This window comes from Mustela putorius, unplaced genomic scaffold (genome assembly GCF_011764305.1).
Source record: "Mustela putorius furo isolate JIRA1106 unplaced genomic scaffold, ASM1176430v1.1 tig00003853_pilon_pilon_pilon, whole genome shotgun sequence".
Classification (NCBI taxonomy): Eukaryota; Metazoa; Chordata; class Mammalia; order Carnivora; family Mustelidae; genus Mustela; species Mustela putorius.
This window is the reverse complement of record NW_025422005.1, coordinates 13531916-13549716: the sequence shown is the minus strand read 5'-3', so window position 1 is coordinate 13549716 and position 17801 is coordinate 13531916. Positions and strand designations below refer to the sequence as shown.

The window sequence follows — 17801 nt, the reverse complement described above, 5'->3', positions numbered from 1 at the left end:
CACCCCCGCGGCGGGGTGGGCGGGACTTGAGGCGCCCCAGGGCGCAGGCGCAGACCTCATGCTAAGCGCCTTGTCTCGAGCAGTGGCCGGGGCAGCGGTGCGCTGCACCCGCGGTTCCCCGGCGCCCGAGCTTCGCGCCGCTGCCGCTACCGCCGCCGCCACCATGTCCCGGCCGCTGTCGCCGCCGCGAGCCGCTTCCGGGGCCCCGGTCCGGCCCGCCACTGTGCTGGGCACCATGGAGATGGGGCGCCGCATGGACGTGCCCGCCAGCGCCGCGGCCGTGCGCGCCTTCCTGGAGCGCGGCCACACAGAGCTGGACACGGCCTTCATGTACTGCGACGGCCAGTCCGAGAGCATTCTGGGCGGCCTGGGCCTCGGGCTGGGCGGCGGCGACTGCAGAGGTAACCCCTATCTCCCCCTGCACGGTGCGGCGCCCACCCGACCCCAGCCGTGGCCTGGCCGCCGTCACGACCAACGGTTTCGGCCCCTGCGGGGCGCTGACTGCCCCGCGGACCCCTCCCACCTGCTCCTCAGGCCCCATGCACGTGTCGCCCCGGACAGACAGACAGATCTTTGTCCTGACCTCCTTTCCCTCCCCTTCTCTTTCCTCTGGGAGTCGCAGTCAGGAACCGCCCCCCGCCCCCTAGTCTTACCGCGAGGCTGGTCTAGTCCTTCGTTTCCTCCCCGCCTTGCTTCTTGGGGCACCTCTCTGCGGCAGCGGTCCCCAGAGCTATGCAGTACCCCCTCCAACCCTGTCAGGTGCCCCCAAATCGCCCCTCTCCCCATGGCTCCCTGAGTACCCTCTTCTCATCCTGGCCTTTCATCAGTCCGTAGACTTTGCTCTGTTCAGCTGGCAGTACCTGGCTCCCAGAGGGACCTGCAACTAGGTCACGAACGAGCTAGGGGATCGGGGTGGTATGGAGTGGGGAGGTTTGTTATGGGGCTCTAAGAGGGAGAGTGGGTCCACCCCAACCACAGGGAGCTTAGAGTCTAACGAGGAAGAAGAGGAAACACTTTGGAGGGATTAAGGGATCAGGAAGAGGTGTGAGAGAAGGTTCAGAGAACACTGGAGCTGGGCCTTAAAGAACCAAGTTCGCGGTGAAGAGAATGGGAGACAGCTGCATCAAAGCTGAGGGCAGGGCTATGCAGACCAGGTTTGGAAATGCAGCCTCTGGTGCGTGCAGGGACCGCCAGTACCCAGGTGCAGCTTGAGTGGAGGATATCAGTGCAGGACAGGGACTGTCCCTCATTAGCCTGATGCCCTTGGAAATGCCTGGCACGTGGTAGCAATATAGGAAAAGGGGGTTTGGAGCCAACGGCAAGGAAAGAATTCTTGTGATTCTTGAGACTTCTTCCATGCAAAACGATGCTTTTATCAAAGCCTGGGGACAGGCCTGGTGCGCAGAAAGAATACCACTGGGGTTGTGATGGGTGACTGATTATATTCTTTCAAGTTGGGAAGGTGTTTGGGACAGCACAAGCCTCCAGGGTATTTTGGAAACAAGGTTTCCAGGACCTTGAGGGGGCTAGCTATTGCTGGGAAGAGGTCATGGGGCACCTGGGTGGCACAGTTGGTTAAGTCGGTTGGTTCCTTGAGCTCTCATGTTGGACTCTGTGCTCAGTGCGGATTCTGTTTAAGATTCTCTCCTCCCTCAGTTTCTTCCCCCTAAAATAAATAAAATAAATCTTAAAAAAAAAAAAAAAAGGAAAAGTTCATTTATTACCGTTAGTAAAAACTCAGTCACAAGGCCCTTCAGATGTGTATCGGTCAGTCATATGCCTGGAGGATCATTACCGACATGTCTTGCGGGGGTAGAGATAAAGGAGAAGTTTCTAAAGGATTTTTTATATGTTAAAGTAGGCTTACAGGATCCTGGAGAAAGGAGGGAAGTGGTCAGACTAAGATTACCTCTTGCCTTTAGCAAAGTATTAGCATCGAGGCGACTGAGTTCCTAGAGGCATGTCCCTCTGCCTGTTTCAAGGGCATGTCAGGAAATTTTATTTTTTCTTTTGCCTTTTGTCTCCCACATCTGTGGGCCCAGTAAATGTTCACCGTTACTACCGTCCGCTGCTTCTTCCTTTCCGCCTCTCCCGGCTCTTGTGCAGAACCCACCTGTGGGTCCTCCTCAGATTTGGAGCTTGGTAGATGTGGAGGAAGCTGTCAGACCCATGCTTTCTAGTGAACCCAGCTGCCCCCCTCCTGAATAATGGAGATTTTGTTTCTGACTCGGTTTTTCTCCTCCAGCCCTCTCTGCGGACTGAGCCAAAGTCCGCAGGTTGGACTGGAGGCAAAGTTCACACCCAGAGTGCAGAGGATTTGAGAACTGGGGGAACATGGAGAAAGTGTGCACAAGAAGCCGTGGGACTGGTTCTCTCCCGCATCCCAAGGGGTCATGTGCCTCCCCTCTGACCTGCTGAGTTGCCTTTGCCGCCTGGGAAAAGTGCACAGTCCTGACAAAATGAGCCGCTTGCTTGGCAGAACACGGTTTCCTTCTCCTGGGGGCTGTGGGTGGGTCGTGCGCATGCGCACGCTTCTCTGAGTCAGAAGGGGCAGGGTAGGGAGCCCAGCTTCTGCTCCTTTGACATTGTACCTGTCTCTCAGGTGGATCTGTGCCCGAGGCGCCCTCGGGGGCTGCTGCATCTTAGCAGAATTCTCGCCATAGCCTCTTGCCTCCCTGTTCCCAGGCCTGCCCCCTCAAGTTCCCTCCTGAACACACACACAGGAAACATAGCTGACTTTGGTTGATGGGATTTGAGAAAAGTGTTAGCAGTTAGGTCTGCCACCTGTCCCCCTGTTCCCAGCCCAGGCCCGGAGTCGACACTCTTAAAACTCCAAATTGCAGAGATGGGCCTCACATACTGTGTGTGTGCCGTTCTGACTCTGCCCATTTTCCCAGGCTCGGGAATATGCTTCCTACCCTTCGCTATTGGCAGGGTCTCATTCTTAGAGACTCAGCTCCCAGGGTATCCCCACAGGGTGCCTTCCCTGGTCTTTCCAAGATGGCCACACCCTCTGTGCTGGGCTTCTTTAACACTGGGGGCCTTCCTCTGTTTTACACAACTTCACCTTTAGTCTGTGAGCTCCTTGAGTGGAGGGAGCAGGTGTGTCTCCCGGCAAGCCCTGGCTCAGTAACTACTACTAGTGATTGTAACCGCGGTGGACATTGAGAACTTACCTATTTAATGCTCATGATCTCCCTGTGAGGACAGTTCTGTTGCTATACCCCCATTTTACAGATGAGAGAACTGAGGCTCAGAGAACTGAAATAATTTAGACAGGGTCATCTAATAAGCCTCCTAACCATTGCACGCTCCCCTCAAAGTGAAAATCGCTACCAAGGCCAATCCCTGGGAAGGGAAGTCGCTGAAGCCTGACAGTGTCCGGGCCCAGCTGGAGACGTCCCTGAAACGGCTGCAGTGCCCCCGGGTAGACCTCTTCTACCTACACGCCCCAGACCACGACACCCCCGTGGAGGAGACGCTGCGTGCCTGCCACCAGCTGCACCAGGAGGTGAGGCCAGCCCCCGAGCCTCCAGGAGAGTGGAGGCACTAGGGTAATCCCAGAGTAGGGCCGGGGACAGAACCCACTCCCAGGGTCCCCACCCCCGTCTCCCCTTTGCAGTGTCCTGGGCCGCGGTGGGTTCTGACTGAGGTCTCTCCCCTGTAGGGCAAGTTCGTGGAGCTTGGCCTCTCCAACTATGCCTCCTGGGAGGTGGCCGAGATCTGCACCCTCTGCAGGAACAACGGCTGGATCCTGCCCACTGTGTACCAGGTGAGGGCCTTGGCCGCGGGGGCCTGACTGCGGGGCTGCTGCTGATGCGCGGTTCTCCAGCCCCTCTCACTGCCTCCTGTGCCCTCTCCATGGCAGCCTGTGGATGGCTCCCAGGGGCCGTGGGGATGACATGCGAGCTCCTCAGCTTGGCCAGCAGGCAGCTGCTGGCTCTGGGCCTGGCTCCCCTTCCTGCCCGCAGGTGCTGCTCAGGCCCTTCCTTCCTGCTCCCTGACTGTGGGCCTGAGCCTGGACCAGCCTTCCCCTTCTCCCGGGAAGGGGTGAGTGCTCAGGGCTCACTTAGCGGGCTCGTCCCCTGGAAGCCTTTCCCGATGTCCCAGAGGAGCCTCCAGTACCCAGACGGATACAAGGATTTTTGAGCCCCTGCTGTGATCACAGAACCCTCCTCTCTCGTGATCGGCTGTCTTCTTTCTGTGCGGGTGTATCTCTGTGACTGAAGTGTAGTGACACAGTGTTATATTAGTTTCAGGTGTGTGACGTATTAGTCTGTGCGATGCTCTGCTCCCCACAAGTGTGGCCACCCGTAGGCAACATGCAGGCTGTTAGGATGCCGATGCCGTCTTCTCTGGTCCCTCTGCTCTACCTTTCACCCCTGCGCCTTACTCCATCTGTAACTGGAAACCTGTACCTGCCACTGCCCGTGCTCCCTTTTGGCCCAACCCCCAACTCCTTCCTCCCGACAACTGGCAGCTTGTTCTCTGTGTATATGGGTCTGTTTCTGCTTTTTTGTTTTTTCATTTGTTCTGTTTTTAGATTCCACGTGTAAGTTAAACCATGCAGTATTTTTCTTTCTTTGGCTTATTTCTCTTAGCATACTCTAGGTCCTTCCCTACCGTGACAAAAGGCAAGATCTCCTCCTTTTTTTTTTTTTATTTAAGATTTTATTTATTTATTTGACAGACAGAGATCACAAGTAGGCAGAGAGGCAGGCAGAGAGCGGGGGGCGGGGGGGGAGCAGGCTTCCCGCCAAGCAGAGAGCCCAATGTGGGGCTCTATCCCAGGACCCCGAGATCATGACCTGAGCCGAAGGCAGCGGCTTTAACCCACTGAGCCACCCAGGTGCCTCCTCCTATTTTTTTTTTTTAAGATTTTATTTATTTATTTGACAGAGTGAGAGAGATCATAAGTAGAGAGGCAGGCAGAGAGAGAGGGGGAAGTAGGCTCCCTACTGAACAGGGAGCCCGATGCGGGGCTCGATTCCAGGACCCTAAGATCATGAACTGAGCCGAAGGCAGAGGCTTAACCCCCTGAGCCACCCAGGCGCCCTAACTCCTGGTTTTGACTCAGGTCTGATTTTGGTGTGACATTAAGGTCCGCGCTCAGCATGAAGTCTGCTTGAGTTTCTCCCTCTCCCTCTGCCCTTCACCCTCCTGCTCACATATGTACTCTCTTTCTCTCTAATAAATAGATAAGATTTTTTTTTTTTTTTTAAGATTTTATTTATTTATTTGTCAGAGAGAGAGAGCACAAACTGGGAGAAGCAGGCTCCCTGCTGAGCAAGGAACCCCATGTAGGACTTGATCCCAGGACCCTGTGATCATGACCTGAGCCAAAGGCAGCTGCTTAACCAACTGAGCCACCCAGGCGCCCCAATAAATAAATCTTTAAAAAAATAAATAAAAGGATAGCCACATGCAGAAGAATGAAACTAGACCGTTTCTTTACACCACACACAAAAATAGACTCCAAATGGATAAAAGACCCAAATGTGAGATAGGAATCTATCCAAATCCTAGAGGAGAACACAGGCAGCAACCTCTGTGACCTTGGCCACAGCAATTTCTTTGTAGACACTGTCTCCAAAGGCAAGGGAAACAAAGGCAGAAATGAACCATTGGGACTTTGTCAAGATAAAAAGCTTTTGCACAGCAAAGGAAACAGCAAAACCAAAAGGCAACTGACAGAATGGGAGAAGATATTTGCAAATGTCTTAGCAGATAAAGGGCTAGTATCCAAAATCTATAAAGAGCTTATCAAACTCAGCACCCAAAGAACAAATAATCCAATCAAGAAATGGGCAGAAGACAGGAGCAGACATTTCTGCAAAGAAGACATCCAGATGGCCAGCAGACACATGAAAAAGTGTTCCCCATCACTCGCCATCAGAGAAATACAAATCGAAACCACAGTGAGATACCACCTCACACCAGTCAGATTGGCTAAAATTAACAACTCAGGAAATGATAGGTGTAGGTGAGGATGCGGAGAAAGGGGAACCCTCCTACACTGTTGGTGGGAATGCAAGCTGGTGCAGCCACTCTGGAAAACAACATGGAAGTTCCTCAAAAAGTTGAAAATAGGGGTGCCTGGGTGGCTCAGTGGGTTAAGCCTCTGCCTTCGGCTCAGGTCATGATCCCAGGGTCCTGGGATCGAGCCCCACATCGGGATCTCTGTTCAGCGGGGAACCTACTTCTTCCACTCTCTTTGTCCCTGCCTCCCTCTCTGCCTACTGTGATCTCTGTCTGTCAAATAAATTTAAAAATTTAAAAAAAAAAAAGTTGAAAATAGAGCTACCCTACGACCCAGCAATAGCACTACTGTTTACCCCACAGATACAAATGTAGTGGGGCACCTGGGTGGCTCAGTGGGTTAAAGCCTCTGCCTTCAGCTCAGGTCATGATCCCAGAGTCCTGGGATCGAGGCCTGCATCGGGCTCTCTGCTCAGCGGGGAGCCTACCTCCCTCTCTCTCTGCCTGCCTCTCTGCCTACTTGTGATCTCTCTCTGTCAAATAAATAAAATCTTTAAAAAAAAAAAAAAGATACAAATGTAGTGATCCAAAGGGGCACGTGCGCCTGAATGTTTATAGCCACAATCTCCACAATAGCCAAACTACGGGAAGAGCCCAGATGTCCATCAACAGATGAATGGATAAGGAAGATGTGATGTATATACAACGGAATACTATGCAGCCATTGGAAAAAAAAAATGGAATCTTGCCATTTGCAACAAAGTGGATGGACTAGAGGATATTTTGCTAAGTGAAATAGATCAGAGAAAGACATTTCGTATCACCTCACTCATGTGGAATTTAAGAAAACAAGGATCATAGGGAAAGATAGGAAAAAATAAAACAGGACAAAATCAGAGATGGAGAACCATGAGAGACTCTTAATCACGGAAATAAACAGGGTTGTGGGGGTCAGGGGGCAGGGTAACTGGGGGATGGACATGAAGGAAGGCTTGTGGTGTCGAGAGCACTGGGTGTTATATAACACTGGTGAGTCACTGACCTCTACCTCTGAAATGAGTAATACATTAGAAGTTAATCGAATTTAAATTAAAAAAAAAAAAGCTGCGGGGTTCCTTCCCTTGACACTAGCGACCTCCTACCCACAGGGAATGTACAACGCTACCACCCGGCAGGTGGAAACGGAGCTCTTCCCCTGCCTCAGGCACTTTGGACTGAGGTTCTACGCCTACAACCCTTTGGCTGGTAAGGGCTGCTCGGCGGGGGGGCTCCCCCTGGGGTGGGAGGCCATTCCTGGCCCATCTCTGCCTCTTGCTGACACGGGAGGTGCCCGGCCCAGGGTCTGGGCAGCAGGGAGGGCTTTGAAGAGAGGCTGGGCCGTGGCCTCCATCCTTCCTGGGTTCTCCCCAACACCCCCAGCAGTCCAGAACAGCCTCTGGGAGCAGGGTGGGCCCATGGCTCTGATGGTGGTCTCCCCGCAGGGGGCCTGCTGACCGGCAAGTACAAGTATGAGGACAAGGACGGGAAACAGCCCGTGGGCCGCTTCTTCGGGAATAACTGGGCTGAGACCTACAGGAATCGGTGAGCCGGGGATGGGCTACATCAGGATGGGTGGGGTGCAGGGTCCCCTTTATCTGACTTGGAGAAATTCTAGGAGGTTTTCCTGGGGCTTCTAAGTCTTCCCTGATGTCTGGACCCATGTCTCTTGATTCCTGCAGAAATTACCAAACTCTGCTGGGTTTCTTGTTTTCTTGGGAGCTCTGTGAGCAAATGTCGACCCTAGGTCTTATACTGGGTCTTCCAAGGCCAGGCGCTTCCTTGAGGACTGCTTACCCCTTGCCAGGAAGGAAAGAGGGAGCCCTGGATCCATGCTTAGGAGGCCTGGGACTGAGGCCTGCCCCCACCCCCCACCCCCCCATACTAGTTACCTTTGCTTCACCAGGTAAAGTAAGGGCAGGCAGTTCTGAAGAACTCATGAAGAGACTAAAGATGTCTTTGAGGTGTTTGGTGAGGCCCCTGCAGCTGCCTCCTGGGCCCAGTGGCTCTGCTGCCCCATCAAGCCAGCCCGCTGCTGGAAGAGCACCGGGCCCCCCTCTCCGCGGTGTTGGGTACACACGGCTGCTGTGCTTGGCTTTGTGGCTATACCTAGTGTGACCTCAGGTTATTAACCCTTGTGCCACCCCCTTCACCTGCCCAGCTTCTGGAAGGAGCATCATTTTGAGGCCATCGCCTTGGTGGAGAAGGCCCTACAGGCCGCATATGGCAGCAGCGCCCCCAGCATGACCTCGGCCGCCCTCCGGTGGCTGTACCACCACTCCCTGCTGCAGGTGAGCCGGCTGCCCCTGTGGCAGAGCCAGAATTACCTGTAGGTCATTTCTGAGTCATGTGTTCTTTTTTTTTTTGCCTGCCCCAAGATTTGATTTGGGGGCGCCTGGCTGGTTCAGTTAGTGAAGCATGTAAAAAGACTTTATTTAGTTATTTGTCAGAGAGAGAGCATGAGCACGAGCAGGAGGGAGGGGGAAGAGGGAGAAGCAGGCTGAGCAGGGGACCCCCCCCCTCCACCCCACCATGCGGGACTAGATCCCAGGATCATGTCCTGAGCTAAAGGCAGACACTTAATTGACTGAGCCACCCAGGTGTCCCGGCATGTGATTCTTGATCTCAGGGTTGTGAGGTCAAGCCCCATGTTGGGCATGGAGCCCGTTTTTTGTTTGTTTTGTTTGTTTTAAGATTTTATTTTTAAGTAATCACCCCCAGTGTGGGGCTCGAACTCACAACCCTGAGACCGAGAGTCATATGCTGCACCGAAGGAGCCAGCCAGGAGCCCCACCTAAGCAGTTTTTCCCGGTGAGAGAGCTGAGGAGCAGCTGTTCCGCTGTCCTGAGCTGCTGTCTGAGTGCCAGGCCCCGGATGAGGGCTTCACATACGTGTACTTAGTTACTCTTCTGGCCCTACGAAGTGCCATTCCCTCAGTTTTACAGATGGGAAAATGGGTTCACACCGCTGCGCAGGGGCTAGAAAATATCTCCAACCTCATTATCCTCACGCACTCTTTGGCGGGAGTTGGAGCTCCCTATCTCTGTTTGGCTAAAACCCTTCTCCTGCATCAGCCTGACGTACAGCGTTTGACGTGCCTAGAGTAGTTTCCCACAAAACTGGGCTCAGTGCCTGGCCTTCCTCTTCCCTATAACCGTGCTGAGGATAGAAAAGACCAAGTCACTGAGAGGCGGAATGACTGAGCCCAGGGTACCAGCTGAGTGGCCGAGCTGGGCTCTGAGCCCAGGTCTGTCTGAGGATGAGCGGAGAGACAACGGGGTTTGGGGTCACATCCTAAAAATCACTAAGCGCGTCAGGCTCCTTATGGAACTCTATTCAGTGTGAATAAACATCCGCGCCCGGGTCCCGGCAGGGGCAGGGCGGGGAGGGCGGGCATATGGCTGGAGTCACAGCTGGCTGTCTCCCCTTGCAGGGCGCCCACGGGGATGCGGTCATCCTGGGCATGTCCAGCGTGGAGCAGCTGGCACAGAACTTGGCTGCGACCGAGGAAGGGCCCCTGGAGCCGGCCGTGGTGCAGGCCTTCAACCGAGCCTGGCACCTGGTCGCCCACGAATGTCCCAACTACTTCCGCTAGGGCCAGTCCCGACTCCAGCTGCCAAAGGTTTCTCTCTTTTCCATCACTTCTTCTATCCTCTATCCTGACCAGTCTGCCTTAAGTTGATTTAACATGGTCTTTTTTTGATTGTCTGACTTGATGCGATATTTTTCTAGATCCCTCTCCCGGCTCCCAGTTGCCTTCGCTTCCCAGTCTAAAGGCTGGGGCTGTGGTCCGCTTGGGCAGTTCCTGTCTGAATAAAGCAGGCATTTGCCCGGGCTGTGGCCTAGGCCCCAAGGAAACCCCACAAACCTGTCTCCTTTACTTTCTGCTGCCTGTTTTCTTCCTACCTGGGGGCTTCCTGCCATCAGGGCAGAACCATGAGCTGGAGTCTCCGAGGGCCAGGGTAGAGCACACGCTGCCCTCAGGAGGCTCTCTCCCGCCTTCTGTCCTGAATCCAGCCTGAGCTGTCAACAGCAGGGCTGAGGTGGCCCTTGCTCGGCTCTGCACAGGGGCAGACAAGCAGGCTGTGCACCCTGAAGTGTATTTTTTCTTATTCAGAATCACCTCAGGAAATAGAGGCACTTAGAACTAGAATCCCTGGGGCCAAAACCTCCTAAGCTGCTCCTGGCACCTCCTGAGATGCAGCGTGACATTTTTAACAGACTCTCCAGTTCAGCAGTGGCTTTACTCTTGTCCTGGTGAGAGATTCCTGTCTCCCTCTTGTCCATCGGACTCTCAGCCTTTCCCTGGGTCACCTGCTGTTGGAGGTGGAGTGTGGCACGGGCAGCCAGGGTCCCCATTTCCTTTGGCAAACCCCCTACTCCAAAAGGGGCACCCGACACTGGGGAAGAAAAATCCCAGGTCTGATGGTTGCTTCCCAGTGCAGAAAAATCCGTCTAGCCCTGGGTGGGAGGCTAGGGTGTGGGCCAAGCAGCCGAAGTCAGTACTTGGGGCTTGCTTATCTGGAAGTGAGGAAGGGGGCTCAGCTTGGAAATGCCAGACCAAAGCACCAATCAGCAGCACTATTTTCTTCTAGCAAATGTCCCATTTGCCATCTAGAGGGAGATACCTTGCAGACAAAATTGTATTCTCTACAAAACAGTCACCCTCCCTTGTCCTCATCCACAATAAAATGCCCTCAGCAGGGTGGGATATCGGTACCATTGTACAATTAGCTCTCCTAAACCAAATTGCTTAAAATGACAGAATCCCCAAATTTAGATTAAAGATTCAATGCAATCCCTATCAAAAGTCCAACTGGTTTTTTGTTTTATCTTTTTTTTTTAAAACAAATTCATAAACAAATCCTAAAATTCATATGGAAATTCAAGGGACACAGAATAGATATAATCTTGAAGAAGAGGACTGAGTTCTCTGATTTTTTATTTCAAAACTTACCAAAAGCTACAGTAATAAGGGCAGTGTGGTAGTGGCATGAAGGTAGACATAAAGATCAATGAAATAGAACCCAGAGTCCAGAAGTAAGTACATATAGTACTTTCAGTTGATTTTAGAGAAATGTGTCAAGACAATTCAATAGGAAAAGAACAGTTTTCAACAAGCGAAGCTGGGACCACTGGATATCCCCATGCAAGAGAATGAAGTTGATCCCCTTCCTCACACCATCCACACTCACACAAGATGAACTTGAGGATGGTAGACCTAATGTAAAAGCTAAAACTGTAAAGCTCTGAAAATACAGGAGTAATCTTCATGAACTTGGGTTGGACAGTGATTTCTTTGATGACAGCAAAAGCACCAGCAACAGAAGACAAAAAAGAATTAGACATTATCAAATTTTAAAATATGTGTGCTTTAACGGATACCATCAAGAAAGTGAAAAGGCGGGGTGCCTGGGTGGCTCAGTGGTTTAAAGCCTCTGCCTTCGGCTCAGGTCATGATCTCAGGGTCCTGGGATCGAGTTCCACATCGGGCTTTCTGCTCAGTAGGGACCCTGCTTCCCCCTCTCTCTCTCTATCTGCCTCTCTGCCTACTTGTGATTTCTGTCTGTCAAATAAATAAATAAAATCTTAAAAAAAAAAAAAAAGTGAAAAGGTGAGGGGTGCCTGGGTGGTTCAGTCAGTTAAGCATCTACCTTCAGCTTAGGTCCTGATGCCAGCCAGGGTCCTAGGATTGAGTCCCACATTGGGCTCCTTGTTTGGTGGGGAGCTTGCTTCTCCCACTGCTTGTGCTCTCTCTCTCTCTGACAAATAAATAAAATCTTTTTTAAAAAGTGAAAAAGTGACCTACAGAATGGGGAAAATATTTTGCAAATCACATATCTCATAAGAAACTTCTACCTACAATATATTAAAAACTCTTACAACTCAATGGTGAAAGATAGAAAACCCAATTTAAGGGGCACCTGGGTGGCTCAGTGGGTTAAGCCTCTGCCTCCAGCTCAGGGCATGATCTCAGGGTCCTGGGATCGAGCCCCGAATCGGGCTCTCTGCTCGGCGGGAAGCCTGCTCCCCCCCCCCCGCCTACTTGTGACCTCTCTCTCTCTCTGACATATAAATAAATATAATCTTTTTAAAAAAAATTTAAAAAGTGAAGTGTCATAGTGCTAAGAAAATGGACCTTTTGGGGTCACCCAGGTGGTTCAGTCAGGTAAGTGTCCAACTCTTGGTTTCAGCTTTGGTCATGGTCTCATGAGTCCTGAGATTGGGCCCATGTTTGGTGGGGAATCTACTTGAAGATTCTCTCCTTCTGCCCCTCCTGTCATTTGTGTTCTCTCTCTGTCCCTCTCTCTCTCTCATAAATAAATAAATCTTTAAAAAAAAAAATCAGCTGGACTTTCTACTTTGCCCAAGGTCAGTCATCATCTCCAGACAATGGCGATCATTTCAAGACGCTCATGCCGACTGTCTTAGTCTCTCCTGGCTGCTGTAACAAAACACCACAGACTGGGGGGCTTAAAACAACAAATATTGGGCGCCTGGGTGGCTCAGTGCATTAAGCCGCTGCCTTCGGCTCAGGTCATGATCTCAGAGTCCTGAGATCGAGTCCCGCATCGGGCTCTCTGCTCAGCAGGGAGCCTGCTTCTCTCTCTCTCTCTGCCTGCCTCTCCTTCTACTTGTGATTTCTCTCTGTCAAATAAATAAATAAATAAAATCTTAAAAAAAAAAAATAAAACAACAAATATTTGTTTCTCACAGTTTTTGGAGGCTGAAGTATCCAAGATCAAGAGCCAGCGGTGTATTCAGTGTCTGTGAGCACTCTCTTCGTGTTGTAGAGGCAGCTGCCTGTTTGCTGTCTACCCTCACCCGGTGGAGAGAGAGCGCTAGTCTCCTGTACTTCTTATTAGGACATTAGTTCACATCAGGGGGCTCGACCCTCGTTGCTTTGATGAGGGAACAGAAGGCTAGCTGAGGACAATGCACAGACTAAGACTTGCAACCACCACTCCCCCCAACCCCACAGGAGGGATGCGTGTGACATTCTTCCAAGAATCTCCCAACTGTCTTTTATTTATTTATTTATTTATTTATTTATTTGAGAGAGAGAGAGAAAGAGAGCACAAGCAGGGGGAAGGAAAGAGGGAGAAACAGACTCTCCACTGAGTAGGGAGCCAGACAAAGGGCTCGATCCCAGGACCCTGGGATCATGAGCCAAGCTGAAGGCAGACACTTAACTGACTAAACCACCCAGGTGCTCCAAAGCTCCCAACTCCCTTAGCATTATGGCTTTCCTGGAGGGGAAACCAACCTTGACTTGACAATGGCAAGGCCTCCAGTATCTTGTAGATCCTCCCTAGCCTATGAGAATTCTTTTGAAAACTTCCCTTTTCCCTTACCTTCCCCAACCCCATAGTATATAGTCAGCCACCCCTCACAACTCTGGGACAACAGCTCTTTCTGCCCCCCCCCCCGGGTCCTGTCCCCATGCTTTAATAAAACCACCATTTTGCACCAAAGACGTCTCAAGATTCTTTCTTGGTCATCAGTTCTGGACCTCACTGCACTGAACCTCACCTATATTCCAAAACCACACCACATGGTGCCCAAATGTGGGGCTTTGAGTCTTTTCATCTGGACTCTGACCTTCAATGCAAACTTAGTGGGTACTTTCTCTCCTCATCCTTTATTCTCATTTCGGGAGCTCTTCAAGGAGTATGGTCTTTTTTTTTTTTTTTTTTTTTAAAGATTTTATTTATTTATTTATTTGACAGAGAGAAATCACAAGTAGGCAGAGAGGCAGGCAGAGAGAGAGAGAGAGAGAGGAGAAAGCAGGCTCCCCGCTGAGCAGAGAGCCCGATGCGGGACTCGATCCCAGGACCCTGAGATCATGACCCGAGCCGAAGGCAGTGGCTTAACCACTGAGCCACCCAGGCGCCCAAGGAGTATGGTCTTATTGGGACACTTTCATGCCGACTGCTCAGGCCACAACCCTCTAGCCTGTGGCTACTCTGCGGGGAGGAGAAAGCCTGCCTTTCGGCTGGAAGTTAGTACCCTGGCTGGCATGTAAACTCGAATGAAACTCGAGTTTCATTCAGAAATGAAATTTCTGAATTTCATTTCAGAATGAGCATTTCAGATGCTCATTCAGAGCATCCAGAAACTCGATGCTCTCTCTTTACTCCTGTCCTTATACAGAGTCATCAGCCTTGGGCACAGGACAGCCAACTAAATCACCAGGATGGTTCCAATCTTAAGACAACATGTGAGGTTTCCTCCTGATTGATCTAATATCAACCCTTTACATCCCTGGTCTAGCCACTTCTGGCTGCAGGACTTCCACTGGGAGCTGGCCAAAACCAGGACCCAATTGAACTAAATAAAGCCCAGCTGGGAACCATTTTCTAGGGAAGTTGGCTGTAAGGACCACGTGTGTTGGAATGTTGCTTAGAACCATGGTGGATTTCTGGGACGCCTGGGTGGCTCAGTTGGTTGAGCGGCTGCCTTCGGCTCAGGTCATGATCCCAGCGTCCTGGGATCGAGTCCCACATCGGGCTCCTTGCTCGGCAGGGAACCGGCTTCTCCCTCTGCCTCTGCCTGCCTCTCTGTCTGCCTGTGCTTGCTCTCTGCCCCCCCCTCTCTCTCTGATAAATAAATAAATAAATAAATCTTTAAAAAAAAAAAAAAAAGAACCATGGTGGATTTCTATCTTTACTGCTTTCCATCACTGTTCTCTAGTAACTAGTTGAATTACAAAATTGGGTAATTTCCCTTGTAAAACTCTCCTAATGCTCTCCATGAGTTAAAAATGGTAGGGGGTAACCTGGTTTCCAGGGTATAAGGCAGCATGGCACGTGTTTCAGTCCCTTTATCAGGCACCCATCTGTAGCCTAGGGTGCGATGGGGAAACGGAGGGCCACCAGCATCCCTCCTATGGGGACTTTTATGGCAGGAATGTCTTTATGGTGAGGCAGGATGGTGATCAGTAGTGATTTTTTTTTTTTTAAGATTTTTTTATTTGTCAGAGAGAGCGAGTGAACACAGGCAGACAGAGAGGCAGGCAGAGGCAGAGGAAGAAGCAGACTCCCTGCCGAGCAAGGAGCCCGATGTGGGACTCGATCCCAGGACGCTGGGATCATGACCTGAGCCGAAGGCAGCTGCTTAACCAACTGAGCCACCCAGGCGTCCCAATAGTGATTTTTTTGTTTGAGGGACACCTCTGGTCACTTTTGACACACAGAAACACTGACAAAGGCTGCATGGGACCCCATCCCAGAGTCAGGGGATTTTGGTAATGGACCTTCTTTACTTTTGTGGGAACGTGGCCTCTGTAGGCTTCTTCACTCCCCAGGGACTTGGGATGCTTTTTAACCCAGTGGAAACAATTCAGTTTGCAAAACATAGGAAAGGACTGATCTCCTGTAACACTGCCGGCCTCAGTGGGATCTGTCAGATCTCTCTGCGGGAAACAGGGCGAATAGAAGCACCCTAGGTCCATCCAGGCTTTCGGGGCTCTAAATCAGGACCCAGACCTAAGGGCCTCTTGCAGAACATGTTTGGCTCGTAAAACTACCTCCTGACATACAGATGCTCATTCTCTAAAAAGGCCTCCTCCAAGGAAACCCAGGTTGCTGGAGGAAACAGGCCCTCCCAGACGAAGGGGACTCTTGACTCTCTCTGACTGTTCTTCCTAATAGATGCAGGAGAAACCCTCACTCATTGCTCAGGTTAATGGCTATTGTAAGGGCCAATTTAGCCAGAGTGGCCCCACCTTGGTTGAACAGCCATTTTGTTGTTTATGCAGTAAAACTTAAATTGATGCTGCCCGGCCCTCCCGGGGAACTTAAAAGCAAGTCCGGGAAACCGGTCCCAGGTGACAAAGCCCAAACACAAGGGTGGGTCAGATCAGGTGGAAATAACAGCCCAAATACAGGGATGAGTCGGGTCAGGTGGAGATATCCAATCAGTAGAGTGCACATACGTCTCCCTAGCTACCAAGGAGTGTGGGCCCTGCCTTTTGGGCGCCAATTCTGACCAAGGTGATAGGCTAGTTCAAATGTCTACTATAGGGTAAATTGTAATTCAATTGGTCATTTATGTGTGACCTAGCATGACTGTGCAGCTTTCTTTGTGTGTTACAATCTCATTGTAAAATTTGTAGTGATGTCTCTTCTTCTTTTTTTTTTTTTAAAGATTTTATTTATTTATTTGACAGACAGAGATCACAAGTAGGCAGAGAGGCAGGCAGAGAGAGGGAGAAGCAGGATCCCCACTGAACAGAGAGCCCAACACGAGGCTCGATCCCAGAATCCCAGGATCATGACCTAAGCCTAAGGCAAAGGCTTTAACCCACTGAGCCACCCAGGTGCCCCAACGTCTCTTTTTCTGTTTCTGATGAAGGTAATATGTATCTTTTATTCCTGATCAGTCTAGCTAGAAGTTTACTAATTTTATTAATCTTGTCAAAGAACTTTCTTCAGGTTTTGTTTTTGTTTTTGTTTTTTGATTTTGTTTCACATGCCATTTATTTTGGCTTTTAGCTATATTATTTCTGTCCTAACTTTAGGTTTAATTGGTTCTTGTTTCTCTTGTTTCTTTTCTTTTTCTTTTTCTTTTTTTAAAGATTTTATTTATTTATTTGACAGAGACAGTGAGAGAGCACAAACAGAGATAGTAGGAGAGGGAGAGGGAGAATTAGACTCCCCAATGAGCAAGGATTCTCAATGTGGGGCTCGATTCCAGTGCCCCAAGATCACGACCCGAGCTGAAGGCAGATGCTTAACCATCTGAGCCACCCAGGTGCCCTCTTAAAGTGGAAGCTTAGATCATTGATTTGAGAAATTTCTTCTTTTATAATATGTCCTTATGTTACTATAAATTTCCATCTTAGTTTTACTTTATATCTCAGAAAATTTGATACATCATATTTCTACTTTCATTTGGTTCAAAATATATTCTAATTGCCCTGGCGATTACTTCATTGGTCCATGGATTGTTTAGAAGTGGTATTTAAGTGCTAAAGACTTAGAGATTTTTTTCCCCAGAAACAAATCATTCTGTTATTGACTTCTAGTTTACTTTCATTATAGTCAGAGAGATACTTTTATGGCTTGAATCCTTTTATTAAGACTTGTTTTATGAACCCCAAAAGGGCATATCTTGGTGAATGGGGACTTGAAGAGAATAAATATTCTCTTTTTGGGTTCACTATTAATTATTTTAAGTCAGTTAATAGTGTTGTTCAAGTCTTTTATGTCTTTACTGAATTTCTTTTTTATCTTTTAAAGATTTTATTTATTTATTTGACAGACAGAGATCAGAAGTAGGCAGAGAGGCAGGTGGAGAGAAGGGGGGAAGCAGGCTCCCTGCCAAGCAGAGATCCCGATGTGGGGCTGGATTCCAGGACCTTGAGATCATGACCTGAGCTGAAGGCAGAGGCTTAACCCACTGACCCAGCCAGGCGCCCCTCTTTCCTGAATTTCTGTCAATGATGATTAATTACTGTTCACAGTTACTGAGAGGAGTATGGAAATCTCCAACTGTAAATTGCATATTTATCTATTTCTTCTTTAATTATAACAATTTGTTTCATGTATTTTGATGTTCTAATATTAAATGCATACACACTTAGGATTGTTATGTCCCTTTGATTAACTGACTTCTTTGCTCTTATTTATTTTATTTTTTTAAAAAGATTATTATTTGTTTAATTTGTCAGAAAGAGAGAGACTGAGAGAGAACACAAGTAAGGGGAGGGAGAAGCAGGCTCCCCACTGAGCAAGGACCCCTGGGATCATGACCTGAGCTGAAGGCAGAGGCTTTAACCCACT

The 17801-nt window shown here is 50.0% G+C and overlaps 1 protein-coding gene across 3 annotated transcripts; it reads left to right on the top strand.

Annotated features, from left to right (window-relative positions):
- Positions 1-25: 25 nt before the first annotated feature.
- LOC101683013 (aflatoxin B1 aldehyde reductase member 2) lies at positions 26-17737 on the top strand. Of its 3 annotated transcripts, none has more exons than XM_045063851.1 (7): positions 31-401; positions 3324-3511; positions 3668-3772; positions 7128-7224; positions 7461-7560; positions 8177-8306; positions 17690-17737. In XM_045063851.1, the coding sequence occupies exons 1-7, from the start codon at positions 59-61 to the stop codon at positions 17702-17704; spliced, it is 978 nt and encodes a 325-aa protein (XP_044919786.1). In that variant the 5' UTR covers positions 31-58; the 3' UTR covers positions 17705-17737. The 3 variants fall into 3 exon arrangements, with proteins under 3 accessions (XP_044919787.1, XP_044919786.1, XP_004741643.2); XM_004741586.2 differs by lacking the exon at positions 17690-17737 and adding an exon at positions 9449-10819 and having other exon boundaries at positions 32-401; XM_045063852.1 differs by lacking the exons at positions 7128-7224; positions 7461-7560; positions 8177-8306; positions 17690-17737 and adding an exon at positions 4254-4642 and having other exon boundaries at positions 26-401.
- Positions 17738-17801: the final 64 nt, after the last annotated feature.

What these genes read in the sequence shown, in the direction of transcription:
- LOC101683013 (XM_004741586.2), top strand. Translation starts at nt 59, where the DNA reads ATGCTAAGCGCCTTGTCTCGAGCAGTGGCCGGGGCAGCGGTGCGCTGC. An exon ending in GCTGAGACCTACAGGAATCG is followed by an intron (nt 7,561 to 8,176) that starts GTGAGCCGGGGA and finishes TCACCTGCCCAG; the next exon opens with CTTCTGGAAGGAGCATCATT. An exon ending in ACCACCACTCCCTGCTGCAG is followed by an intron (nt 8,307 to 9,448) that starts GTGAGCCGGCTG and finishes CTCCCCTTGCAG; the next exon opens with GGCGCCCACGGGGATGCGGT.